General features: G+C 43.2%; 1 protein-coding gene across 23 annotated transcripts in view; it reads left to right on the top strand.

Annotated features, from left to right (window-relative positions):
- KMT2C (lysine methyltransferase 2C) overlaps positions 1-14026 on the top strand; it is a 285648-nt gene that overhangs the window by 240809 nt on the left and 30813 nt on the right. For all 23 annotated transcript variants that reach the window (XM_023250775.2, XM_023250762.2, XM_023250761.2 and 20 more), the window contains 6 exons: positions 142-2001; positions 2466-2758; positions 4305-6109; positions 7186-7297; positions 10478-10556; positions 12131-12194. In XM_023250775.2, the coding sequence (XP_023106543.2) occupies positions 142-2001; positions 2466-2758; positions 4305-6109; positions 7186-7297; positions 10478-10556; positions 12131-12194 (4213 nt within the window). The remainder of the gene's footprint in view (positions 1-141; positions 2002-2465; positions 2759-4304; positions 6110-7185; positions 7298-10477; positions 10557-12130; positions 12195-14026) is intronic.

Genomic DNA, 14026 nt, shown 5'->3' with positions numbered 1-14026 from the left:
GTTTGTAGTCTTATAATCTGACACGGGCGCAGTCTGGCGACTGGTGACCTCCGACACGCTAATTTCCCGTGGCTCTTTTCCTCCCGCGACAGTCACGTTCTTCCTTAACCACGCGAGTGCCTCTTCTTTCCTGTCTCGCAGCAAATGCGCCAGAAGAGTAAGCAGCAAGCCAAAATCGAAGCCACGCAGAAGCTCGAACAGGTGAAGAACGAGCAGCAGCAGCAGCAGCAGTTTGGCGCGCAGCCCCCCGTGGCCCCGTCCGGCTCGGACACGCCGAGCAACGGCATACAGAGCCCCCTGACCCCCCAGCCTGGCAACGGGAACGCGTCTCCTGCGCAGGCGTTCCATAAGGACCTGTTTCCGAAGCAGCTCCCCGGCGCCCCCTCGTCCACGTCGTCAGACGACGTGTTCGTGAAACCGCAGGCTCCTCCCCCGGCTGCAGCCCCGGCCCGAGGCCCCGTCCAGGAGAGTCTGTCACAGCCTCAGACCTGTCAGCCCCCTTCACCACAGGTGTTTTCAGCTGGGTCCGCTCACTCCCGGCCACCCTCCCCAGTGGATCCTTATGCAAAAATGGTTGGGACTCCGAGACCACCTCCTGGGGGCCACGGGTTTTCCAGAAGAAATTCCACTGCCCTGGTGGAAAACTGTGCTCCTCTGCCCCCAGTCCCCAGGCCTGCTCCGGTGAGTGAGGCCACGGCAAATAGGCCGTCCCCAGTCAGAGACTTCTGTGCTTCCTCCACGGCAAATGGTGACCCCTATGCAAAGCCTCCAGACACGCCCAGGCCTACGATGACCGACCAGTTTCCCAAGCCCTCGGGCCTCCCCCGGTCTCCGGTGGTTGCCGAGCAGACTGCAAAAGGCCCTCTGGCAGCTGGCACCAGCGATCACTTCAGCAAACCGTCTCCCAGGGCAGATGTGTTCCAGAGACAGCGGATTCCTGACCCGTACGCCCGGCCCTTGTTGACACCCGCACCTCCCGACGGTGGCCCTGGGCCCTTCAAGGCTCCGATGCAGCCCCCTCCACCTTCCCAGGACCCCTATGGGCCGGTGTCGCAGGCACCAAGGCGACTGTCTGTGGACCCTTACGAGAGGCCTGCGTTCGCACCGAGACCTGGAGATAACTTTTCTCACAGCCAGTCAGGTGGCCCGTACAGCCAGCCTCCCCTGACCCCACATCCGGCAACAAATGAGTCTTTGGCCCATCCCTCAAGGGCTTTTTCCCAGCCTGGTACCATGTCAAGGCCGACATCTCAGGACCCGTATTCCCAGCCCCCAGGGACTCCACGCCCTGTTGTAGATGCTTACCCCCAACCCTCGGGAACATCTCGCTCCAACCCAGACCCCTACTCTCAACCTCCTGGAACTCCCCGGCCCGCCACGATTGACCCCTACAGTCAGCAGCCGCCAACCCCAAGGCCGCCTACACAAGCAGACTTGTTTGTGCCGCCGGCCGCGAACCAGAGGCATTCGGACCCCTATGCGCATCCCCCTGGAACACCACGACCTTACTCTCAGCCACCAGCAGCACCAAGGCCAAGGATTTCAGAGGGTTTTCCTCGGTCCTCGATGACAAGACCGGTCCTCATGCCAAATCAGGATCCTTTCCTGCAGGCAGCACAAAATCGAGGAGCAGCTTTATCCGGTCCATTGATAAGGCCGCCTGATACATGTTCCCCAAGTCCTAGGCCACCTGGACCTAGTCTTTCAGAAACTTTCAGCCGAGTTTCCCCGTCTGCCACTCGGGATGCGTATGATCAGCCTCCAATGACTCCAAGAACTCAGTCTGACTCTTTTGGAACAAGTCAAGTTGCCCATGATGTTGGTCAGTCAAGGCCTGGATCAGAGGGGAGCTTCAGCGCGCCTTCAAACTCTCCAATGAGTTCTCAAAGCCAACAATTTTCCAGCGTCTCCCACCTTCCTGGACCTGTACCAACTTCCGGGGTCACTGAGACGCAGAGTACCGTAAACATGTCGCAAGCAGATACAGAGAAATTGAGACAGGTAAAAACACGTTGTATCTTCATAGATGTTTTAAATGTGTCATTGCGGAAAGCTAGGCGTTTCATTAAGCTGAGTAATTTCTACACAGATGTTAAAGTTTATCTTCTTATTCTGTGGAATTTGTTCTGCAAAGAAGGAAAATGAAATTGGTAAAATTATAATACAATTGAATTTGATTTATTCTGCATCTGATTTTTGGTTGTCATGAATTTGTTCAAAAATTTGACTCTTAAATGTGAAAGCTTTCCATTTTGGGATACTTGTGTGGCAAGGAAAAAAAAGTATCCAAATTATTACTTTGTTTTTATAATCTGTTGGGTAGTTAAGTATGACTAGTGTTTTCTCCAATACTTTGAACGCTGAGATATTTTAAGCATTTTTCGCAGGACGTTTTGGAAGTATTAAGACTTAAGCCGTTCGTTCATTATCAGAAATCCCAGGGATCTTCGTTTCTTTCCATCCAGCGGCAGAAGTTACGTGAAATCATTCTCCAGCAGCAACAGCAGAAGAAGATGGCAGGTCGGCAGGAGAAGGGGTCCCAGGATGCAGTAGCGGGGCCTCTTCCAGCGCCCCTGCAGCACTGGCAGCCGGACAGCATCAGCCAGGCTTTTGCTAGGGCTCCGCCCCCCTATCCCGGGAGCATCAGATCTCCTGTTGTCCCTCCTCTGGGACCCAGATACGCAGTTTTCCCAAAAGATCCACGTGGACCCTATCCTCCTGATGTTACTGGTATGGGGATGCGACCTCACGGATTTAGGTAATGCTTTCAGTTTCGTGCCAGCTTTGAATTACTAGATGGAAATAGACAAATGAAGTTACTCCTAAGAGGCTGTTACTCCTTTTCACTTTGCGATTTCCTTTGAGGTATAATCAGTGTTATTTTCCACTAATGGGAGGTCATGGGTTTTTCTTTTCGTAACCTCTGAGAACTCTACAGACTCTAAAAACATTCCCTTGGTTATTAAGCATTGGCTGAATTAGGGTTACGTTACGGCCGCAGTGATGTGGTTTATCACAGCAGTCAGACCTCTAAGATGTCACTACCACATTCTGTGAAAGCCTCCTGTGATGTGATGAGCGAGTATTGTCCTGTCCCTGAATTTTCCCTTTGAACTTATGTTGTCAATAATTGTGGCGATTTCCAAATTGATGGGATGTTTTCCTTTAGGAACTTTTCTCGGTGAGAGAGGGTTGTGAAACTAGTGGTTTTGTTTGTTTGTTTGTTTGTTTGTTTGAAGTGGCTGGTAGAAAGGTTGGAGCCAAACATGTTAAAATAGAGTGTTCCTTACGATGTGCTTTTAGTTTTCTCACATGTGGGTTTTAGTCTAATACCTACCGCCATGTTACAGTCTTATCCTTAACGTTCCTTTTTTTCTTCCTCAGTTATACCTATTGCTCTGCTTTATATTTACTTATAATTTACCTTTAGTTCTTTCTAGAGTGAGCTACAGTGTAAATAATAAAAATTGTCCTAGGACGCTCAGGCAGCTCAGTCGGTTGAGCGTCCAGCTTCAGCTCAGGTCATGATCTCACAGTTTGCAAATTCGAGCCCCGCATCTGGCTCTGTGCTGACAGCTCAGAGCCTGGAGCCTGCTTTGGATTCTGTGTCTCCCTCCCTCCCTCCCTCTCTCTCTCTCTCTCTCTCTCTCTCTCTCTGCCCCTCCCCTGTTGACGCTCTGTCTCTCTCTCCTTCAAAAATAAATAAATGTTAAAAAAAAAATACTCCTACAATTTATTCATCTACTAAATTTTTACACATTATACCTGTCATTGTTTATCTCTTAATGCCTCTGTAGTTGTTCCTCTCAAGCACATAGATCAGTCTATCCAGTCATCATACCTGTGCCTTTGTCTTCTCAAGGACAGAAGGCCTATAAGCCTTCTTCAAGCATCCCCCCAGTCAGCCTGCTCCTTGCAGCCTCCATAGATATAGAAAAAGGAGAAGACTCTTACTCCACTGCAATAGTATTAAGCTTCTTTCTAAACAATTGATTCCATCTGCTTGGTAGCAGGTTATGTTGTCTTAGATCATATGCCTTTAGAGCTCAGAGATGGTGTACGTTATAGGGTACTTAGCAAGAATTACTTGCACATAGATACTTTATAAGTGCTTTCTAATGGTGCCAGTTTTGTTTTGCTAAGTTGTTTTATTGGGTATCATTAATTTTGCATTTGATTTTAATCTAGAGTTTTTCCTTTTTAACCCAACTGTAAATTCAACATGATACTTAATAATAACAATTTACTTCTTCTACTTCTTCTAATTCTTTTTTTTTTTTTTTTTTTTTTTTTTTTTTTTAAAGATTTGGATTTCCAGGAGGTAGTCATGGTACCCTGTCAAGTCAGGAACGCTTCCTTGCACCTCCTCAGCAAATACAGGGGTCTGGAGCTCCTCCACAGCTGAGAAGATCGATGTCCGTAGACATGCCGAGGCCTTTAAATAACTCGCAGATGAATAACCCAGTTGGCCTCCCTCAGCATTTTCCACCACAGAGTCTGCCGGTTCAGCAGCATAACATACTGGGTCAAGCTTTTATTGAACTGAGGCATAGGGCGCCCGATGGAAGGCCGCGGCTGCCCTTCACTGCTCCTCCCGGCAGTGTTCTAGAGGCACCTTCTCATCCAAGACATGGAAACTTCATTCCCCGGCCAGACTTTCCAGGCCCTAGACACGCAGAGCCCTTGAGACGACCTTCTCAAGGCCTGCCAACCCAGCTACCTTTGCATCCAAATTTGGAACAAGTGCCACCATCGCAGCAAGACCAAAGCCATCCCGCCCATTCATCTTCTATGGTCATGAGGTCCCTGAGTCATCCCTTAGGTGGTGAATTCCCAGAGGCCTCTTTGTCAACATCTACACCAGCTGAAACAGCATCTGATAATTTACAGATAACCACCCAGTCTTCTGATGGTCTTGAAGAAAAACTCGATACTGATGACCCATCTGTAAAGGAGCTAGATGTTAAAGACCTCGAGGGAGTGGAAGTCAAAGACTTGGATGATGAAGATCTCGAAAATTTAAATCTAGACACAGAGGACGGCAAGGGAGATGAATTGGACACTTTAGGTAATTTGGAAACTAATGACCCCAACCTGGATGACCTCTTAAGGTCAGGAGAATTTGATATCATTGCGTACACAGATCCAGAACTTGACCTAGGAGATAAGAAAAGCATGTTTAATGAGGAACTAGACCTTAATGTTCCCATCGATGATAAGATAGATAATCAGTGTGGGTCTGTTGAGCCAAAAATGAAGGAGCAGGAAGACAAGACTGTGGTTCCTTCTGATAAACCTTCTCCGTGGAAAAAATCCACTGGTACCGGTGAGATAAAAACAGAAGTACTGTCTCCGGATTCTAAAGGGGAAGGCAGATGTGAAAGTGAGAAAAGCAATGAGAGTAAAGACAACGTCGGCACCCCCAGCTCACAGGCTTCAGCTCACACAGATGTCAGTGACGGAGAAAAGGCTGTCCCGCAGCCCTGCGACACGGATCTGCTGGAGAAGAGAACCCCCCGAGAAGCCACTGGCTCCACCCCAGGTGTCCGCGGCTCCGCGCAGCTGCCTGCGGAAGACGTGATGAACTCTTGCGGCATAACCGCATCAACTCCCGTTCTCTCGAGTTTACTTGCTAATGAAAAGTCTGATAACTCAGACGTCAGGCCCCTGGGGTCCCCTCCACCCACGCTGCCAGCCTCACCATCCGGTCACCTGTCAAGTTTGCCGCCTCCTTTAATGACACCGCCCGGGCACATGTTGGATAGTACCATGAATTCTAACGTGCCAGTAGTCTCTAGGGTAAACCACACTTTTCCTCAGGGCGTGCAGGTAAATCCAGGATTCGTTCAGGGTCAGTCACCAGTTAATCACGGTTTTGGGACCGGAAAACCTGCAAATCAAACTGTGCCTCTCACGAGCCAGTCTGGACCCCAGCAGCTGATGATCCCTCCCACGTTAGCCCAGCAGAGTAGAGAGAGGCCCCTCCTTCTGGAGGAACAGCCTCTGCTTCTGCAGGACCTTCTGGATCAAGAGAGGCAGGAGCAGCAGCAGCAAAGACAGATGCAAGCTATGATCCGCCAGCGGGCAGAGCCGTTTTTCCCTAACATCGGTAGGAATGCCCTTGGCTTTTATAGTCATGGCTGTGGGCGTCAGGGTGGCATGCGGGAAGCTTCCGGGATTTCGGTGTTAAAATGACACGTGGACCAGAGCAGCGAGAGTCCTGTGTTTGTGCCTCCTTCCGCTTCAAGATGAAAGCAGTTAAAGAGTGTTAGGTTCCTCCCAGGAATCAGGAGATTTCAAAGCTCTGGGTTTCAGACCTCGCTTCTCTTTCTTACGGGATGGTTTGACAGAAGTGGCAGGCATCCTCTTGCTTCCCGTGTATTTTGAGTCACTGAAAGATGAATTTCAAGAAATTACGATAGAAATAGACTTCCCACTGTCCTTGGTGTATGACAAGTGCTTGGCAAAGTTTGGTCACATAAAGTTCTTTAACTTATTTCCAATACCTTATGAATTTGAAAACAGCCAAAGCCCGTAAAACATCCGAGTGCGTCCAATAGTAAGAATTTGTGATCGAGGCACACGTGTCAAAGGAGCGCTTCGTTCTAAACAGTAAGATTGACGCTCTGCCCTATAGACCTTACCAGTCTCGTCCTATTGGGAGGGGATCCGGTTTTCATTTACATGCAGAGAGGGCTTCTTTTCAGTAGGTCTGTCCCTATTGCCAAGCTGCACCCTCAAGAAACAGACGTGTTTTACTTTTAAAAGTGATAACCAGTTTGGTGGCATTCTTAGTATTGGAAGTAACCGCAGTTTCTTGTTCATGATGCTGCGTTACTAAGGAAGCCGTTCTGATTAGCCTGGCAGAAGTTTGGATGAAAAGGAGTTGCGTGCTTTAGATGATTGCCGTCGTCTCCCGTAAATGTGGCAGGCTTCTTGTTCTGATTTTGCACGACTCAGGTATTGGAGCATTATCCAATTATGGATTGCTGAGATGAGATTAGATTCAGGATAAGGTTATTAGCATTTCGGAATTCCTCGCCTGGTACGAAAAGCTGTAATAGTGATTATTATGAGGATTATGAGTCTATAGATGACATGATGTTTATGATAGTTACTTTATCTCTTAGTGTTACTTGAGCCAAGTATTATGAAATAAGTAACTTTGAAATATTTCTTCTTTAGATTTTGATGCAATTACAGATCCTATAATGAAAGCCAAAATGGTGGCCCTAAAAGGCATAAATAAAGTAATGGCACAAAACAATATGGGCATGCCACCCATGGTTATGAACAGGTAGGTGAAGATGTTTCTCGTTTCTATTGTGCTTCAAGAAGTACGTGAATTATTACTAGTTCCTAGAAAAAGCATATAGTAACTAAAAAAACTTATATATCCCGGGAATGAACACTAGATACTTACGTTGGTTGTAAGGTCAGCTGGGTGTGATCGAGTGCAAAATGCTATACAAACGTAAGGATTTAATTTCCATTAGTTTTACGGTAGACGTAATAAAACATCTAGAGGATGGTTGGAAGGTTGACTTAGTCAGGAAAGCTGGTGTATTTAAGTGTGTGTTCTTTCCAGTGCCTGTAGTTAATCTAACTAAAAGCTGCTTGGGACAGAGAGTCTTTCAACCTAAATTGATGAAGATGAGAAGATACACAAGACGATAGAGAGAAAGCTGTTCTGTTGAGAAAAGAAGATAGTTTACTTAAGCCTGTGACTATTTTTTTGTATTCCATCCAACGAGCAATGCAGAGAAAATGTGGGACATTTCAGAAAAGATCCTGAGTGGTTAAGGCAACGGTGAATTCGTTTCTAAAATAAAACGTCCCCAAACTGAATTTGAATCAGAAAAAAAATGTCAAGGGGACAGTTGAAAGTTAGTGGTTAGAGAATTAGTCTTTTCACTGCTAGCAGAAAAATGGCAATTCTGCATTAAAGAAGACCGTAAGAGTTGTTAGACTCTGGATTTCTGAAATTGGTGTGTTTATGCTCCCCAAGGTGGATTAAATAACCATTGAGCAGTCTTTCTTAAATTTTGATTATGGACTACTATCAGAATTATGTGGTAGTTGTTTTTTTTTTTTTTTTTTTTTTAAATTTTTTTTTTAACGTTTATTTATTTTTGAGAGAGAGAGAGAGCGCGCGCGTGCGCGCGCGCGCGCGCATGAATGGGGGAGGGGCAGAGAGAGAGGGAGACACAGAATCGGAAGCAGGCTCCAGGCTCCGAGCTGTCAGCCCAGAGCCCGACGCAGGGCTTGAACCCACGGACCGCGAGATCGTGACCTGAGCTGAAGTCGGACGCTTAACCGACTGAGCCACCCAGGTGCCCCTGTGGTAGTTTTTTTTTTTTTTTTTTTTTAAAGCGTAGGTTCATTTACTCACCTGCAGGTTTCCTGAATCAGAATATCTGAGGAGGGTGCTGGTGTGTCTTTTTTAGTGAACACCGTGGCTTACTCTTCTGTGTGTTGCGGTTGAGAACCTGTCAACAGAGTAGGCATGGAGCCTCAATTTAGCCTAATTACCATGCTGAAGGACTTTTTTAATAAAAAGGATTATGGGTGATTATGGAGTTGAATATAAAATCTGCATGAATTTAAGATCAACATGTTGTTTCAGGTAAATTGGGAATCCTTAAAGGTATAGTTCTTCTCCATTGTTGAGATACCTTAGATATGGTATATCTAAGATATACCTTAGATATGGTATATCTAAGATATACCTTAGATATGGTCACGACACATTGTTGAGGTCAAAGGAGAATAGTAGTTTCTAATGATTTTCATTATTGCACAGCATCTGTTACCACAATTTCTCTATTACAGAGGTTTTTAACTTTTTGTTACGACCATTTTTGACATTCCAGTGAAGTCTTTGAATTCTTTCTTGATGTTTTCTATGCAGAACCAAAAACGTAGTATTACAAGGAAATCAATTATATTTGAAATATAGTTACTTAAATTTAAAATTATGGTTTATATGCTTCTTAATGCATTAGTAAATTTAGCAACAGATCTGATAACTACCATAATTTTCAAGTATGTAATGATGAACATAAATGACCAATGAGGTGTGCACAGCAACTTTGATTATGAAAATAATGTGAGTTCGGTTGGTGACAAAGTCACGGTAGTGCTAAAAAGTGCAGTTTGCTGCCTGTATCAAAATGGAAGGAAATGCTAAATTTCATTTAGCTCTTAATGTAAAACAGAGACCTCAAGTTTAAAAAAAAAAAAAAAAGGAGCCTCAGAATTAGACCAGTGATCTCTCAGCATGGGTCCCTCTCCCAGTGAGAGACACAGTTAGGATTGTTTGCTCTTGTTCTGAGTGCTTTGAAGAGGGGCTGAGGGTAGTCCCTCCGTCAACCAGAGTGCTGTTGACTGAGGCACACGGACAGTGAGTGATTATTTGGATCCAGAGATCATTCCAGATCAGGACTGTAATGGGGGCAGGGAGGTGACAGGTAAATCAAAAACCTGAGTAAAAAACTTAAAAAGCATACATTCTAAATTGCAGTGGTACATAAGTACTGATGTACAATATTTGATATATAATTTGGGCATTACGCTTGCTGTATTAAAGCATTTGGTAACTCTCGAGGAAGTGTTTTCATTAAAGCAGTAATGTTCTGTGAAGTTTTTATAGCTCTAATTAGCATAAGTCACATTTTGCCCAACAGTTTTAGCCTTACAAGACTTGTTCTTGGTCAATGACAAATTTTGATTTGCTTTAAAATTGAGAGACATCTTTTAGTTTGGAATACAAAATAGGCTATGGATTTTTTTTTTTATTGCAGAATAATTAAGGACTTACAGTATCATATGAGTCTTAGGTGTACAACGTAGCGATTTGATATTTATATTATGAGATGGTTACCACGGAAAGCCTAGTTACCGTCTGCCCCTGTACAGAGTGTCACAGTGTTACTGACTGTATTCCCTCTGCATTACATTCCACCTCCTCCTTCCTTCCTTATTTTGTAACTAGAAGATTGTAACTCTTAATCGCCATCACCTACTGTGTGCATTGTCCCCCTCCGGGCAATGATCGGAACAAGAAATAATTTTCTAAGAATTTATGTCAGAAGTGCCTTCACTACATTTTTTATCCGGAAAACATGAATTAATTTTATTTTAAGGCACAGTGAGGCCTGTAATAGTGAGACCCCAGGAGCAGCCCGGTTGGCAGCTGGCATCTTTCCGCAGCCTCTTGGTGGCTGTGGTGGAGGTTACGTGATCTCCGCATCTTCCTCTCACCGTAAGTGAAGTGGGAGCAGAAAGCGTCCCCACCTCACGACTGCAGGGTGACGATTGAGTGGGGCTTTCGCACGTGTTTCTGACGCCGTTGCGCTTTCTCCCTGGAAGAAAACATGGTTACGCGCTTAAAAGCAGTTTTCAAAACAGATAAGAAGCAAAATGCTTTTCGTCCTAAACGCTCATCATGTTGACACTCAGTACTTCGTTTCCACAGGTTCCCCTTTATGGGCCAGTCGGTGACCGGGGCGCAAACCAGCGAAGGCCAGAGTCTCCTCCCGCAGGCGATGGCCCAGGTACTGCCGCTCGTGACCAGTGCCCGTAGCCGCCGCGTTTCCCTGTGTTTCTTACCGAACCCGACTCTCTAAGTCAGGCCACTTTTAGAAAGTAGTAGAAACCGTAAAACACCGCCAGAATATATTACTGGCTCAGCAGCACTAAAGACGTTTTGTTACTTTTTAAGGCAGAGACCAGTTGAGGTTAAAAAATCGACAGTTTCTGAAAAGGATCTATATAGTTAAGAGTTAGGATGTCATTTGGAGGGAAACCAAATGCGTAGGGTTCGGGGTCTTGCTTTTGTTTACTTTGAGCTCCACCAAAAAACCGTTTTCACGCCCTACGTTTTGGAATTCATCCATGACATTTAAAATGTAAAACTGCTATAAAGTAGAAAATAATGATTATAATCCTTCTACTTAGCTATCGATAGTCGTATTCTGTTTATTCCTTGGACTAATGTAGTTTTTTTAAGATACTTTACATTCGTAATAACCAGGTTTAACTGTCATATTTAAACGTTTAGTGCCAAGCAATGTCCAGAGGAGTAGAGCTGTTCGTCACGGAATGAAGTGTTTTCTTCACTGATAGTTTTTCACGTATCTGCCTGGGGGGGAAAAGAAAGGGAAAAGCTACCTACTACCCATGTCTCTTGAAATGTTCTTTTTTGCCGTGACATTTGTACTTTAGATTTACTATGCCGATAATACATTCTCTTCATTATTGAAGAAGAGAGAGGCACCATGTGATACAGTGGAAAAAGCATAGTCTTCATAGCGGAGTTAAAACTCTCAGTTCCGCTGTGAATGTCCGGTACACCTTGGGCGAGTTCTTGAACCCCAGTTTTCGGATCGGTCAGATGTTTCACCACCTGCTTTGCAGTATGACACGGAGTCATGAAGTTTTCTGGCTGCTGGTAACACTGACAGTTGTGACCTTGTCTGCAGCTCAGGTCCAGCACCACTTGTAACAACTGAGTAAATGTTTTTCTCAGAGTTAATCTTATTTGTCAGATTGTTGCCAAGGAGTCGTTAGGTTAATAACTATTCAGTCTCCCTGGAAGAAATAAGGCATTTAATTAGAAAATAAGACTAATGTTTTTAACTAGTGTATATTTGTTTTATTATTTGTGCATGTTAGAGACAGTGGTTTTTGTTTGTAAATAACTTTGTGTTACAGAGTGGAATTGAGTAAATCTGGAACCTGAATTTATGTCTTAATTGCAGGAAAAACTGGGTAGATTTCATCAAAAAGTGGAATTTTATGTGGATCTCTAGCTAAATACTAACAATATTTTGTGTGCCCTAGTATTATATTTCTGATGAATAATCCCTTACCTCAAGCATAATTGTTTTTCAACTAAAATCTAGAAAATAGTTCAGAGATAGTTCTAAATTTTCAGAAATTAGGTTGTCCCCACAAAATTTATCCAATTTTTATAAAGATTGAAGCTTTAGAGATGTCTTAGGAAACTAAAGGGGTTTCCCCCCCTTCCATTTCTTTTTCTTTCTTTTTCTATATCTTTTTTTTTTAAGTTTTTCCCCCTTTAACTGAAATGTGGAATAAACCTATTTGTAAATTTTACTTATTTTAGGATGGCAGTATAACACATCAGATTTCTAGGCCTAATCCTCCAAATTTTGGTCCAGGCTTTGTCAGTAAGTATAAATCTAATAAGTTATGTGTTCTCTGGGGATTGCTTGTTTGCGCTATTTTTGTGTTTTCTTAAAAAAAAAAAAAAAAAATGGAATTAGCTTAGGTGTGTTATTTTAAGTCTAAGTGCCCTCATCTTTAATGAAACATCACTGCCCTGTTAGGCATCTTTTCCTGAAGGCATGTATTTTCGTTGCTTTTTTTCTCTGTGCATGAAGAATTATAGCTAGAGATAAGTATTTTAATACAGAAAAACCGTCTTCCCCATTCTCTTCAATAATGTTGTTGTTTTTGTATATAGATCGGGCACTTTACAATCTGTAGAATTAAACCACTTCTCGTTTCTCGTGACTGTCTCCCTAAGTGACAAGGACACTAAATGGGAACAACAAAGGGAATATGCTTAGAAAAAAGTTGGGTTAGCAGCATGGTGTGAAGGTCAAGGTTGCAAGATGCCGTGGAACCCTTTCTAGTTATCTTCAGGGGTCCCAAGGTGGTTCAGGATAGTATTTAAAGTTCTCCCCAAACTGAACCTTTCTGAAATCTTCAGACTGTTTAGCTAACTTTTTTTTCACCATTATTTTTCATTTTGCTCACCTCTGCTCTCCTGGTTCCAGAAACCAGAAAGGCTTTCCTTGCGGTAGGTCTCATTCTACCAGAAGCAGAACTTCTGAAATCTTGTGAAAAAGCCTGTTCTTGAAAAATGCCCTTCAAATTTAGTAGACTAGATACCAAGTTCGTACGTGTACTGGAACTTCTGGGTTTAGGAACAAACCCAAAGTCTGACCTTTTGAAATTACCCCTGCATTAATCATAATTATAATTTGAATACATATTTGCATTAAAATCAAGTAAACTACTATAACCAACTGGCTTTTTCTGGCTTTATTGTGCCCATTGGCTTTGGTTGGATTCTTATTGTATGACAATATTCTGTTATCATTGATGTAATTTTTCGGCTAATGTCCTTCTTGGAATTGTATTTATTCATTTCTTTGTCTTATAGTGAGTCAAAAAGGTATATTTTGAATCTTAGTACCATAAGATGACTTTTTTTGTGTTTTTGGGATTTGGCGTCAGTAACGTAAAGTGCCCTTAAAGAATAAAGAAGGAATACAAAATGAAGAGAGTTAACTATTTGGGGAGATATTTATGACAGTCATAAAAATAGAAAAGAGTTTATTTGGTTGATAATTATTCTATACCTTTGCTTATTTATAGAAGTACAGACTACAAAATTCATAAAAGTTACCAGTGGTTTTTAACTTACGGATTTCCTTTATAAAACGTAGGCTTCATGTCGGTCCCATCTAAAAGAGGTCAGGCTCCCTTCCCTAAAGTTTAGGGTGTTTTTTCACTGTTAAGAAATAGGAAAAACCTTACAAACTTATGAAAATTAGCATGGGAAATGATACCTAATCCATGCTCTGGACCTTAATAGTACATACCTAACTTTGTTTCTTTGGAACATTTAAAAAAAATGTCTTTAAAAAAACCCACAAATACTTAACATTCTGTAAAGTTGAGTTAATGCAGTAAACATATATAACTTGACAGATAGTTTGGCATGTGGGTTAGAGAATTTCGTACTTCAGTAGCAAGAAGTATTTCGTTAGATAAAAGTCTTGTGCTTTTTAAAGATTGGAGTTACAGTATTTCTAAGTATGGGATTAACACGTGTCCTAAAACCTGCATTCTTTGGTTTCCTCGAATAAATATTTTTCTAAAGTCTCCTATTTAATAGTTATATTCTGGTCTAATACTTAGTATTATGTTTTCATACCATCTATTACACAGTCATGGTGAAACTGCATTTCCTTACAAAATGGATCTGTGT

Source organism: Felis catus, chromosome A2 (genome assembly GCF_018350175.1).
Source record: "Felis catus isolate Fca126 chromosome A2, F.catus_Fca126_mat1.0, whole genome shotgun sequence".
Classification (NCBI taxonomy): domain Eukaryota; kingdom Metazoa; phylum Chordata; class Mammalia; order Carnivora; family Felidae; genus Felis; species Felis catus.
The sequence above is the reverse complement of the archived record's forward strand: the minus strand, read 5'-3'. Positions and strand labels throughout refer to the sequence as shown.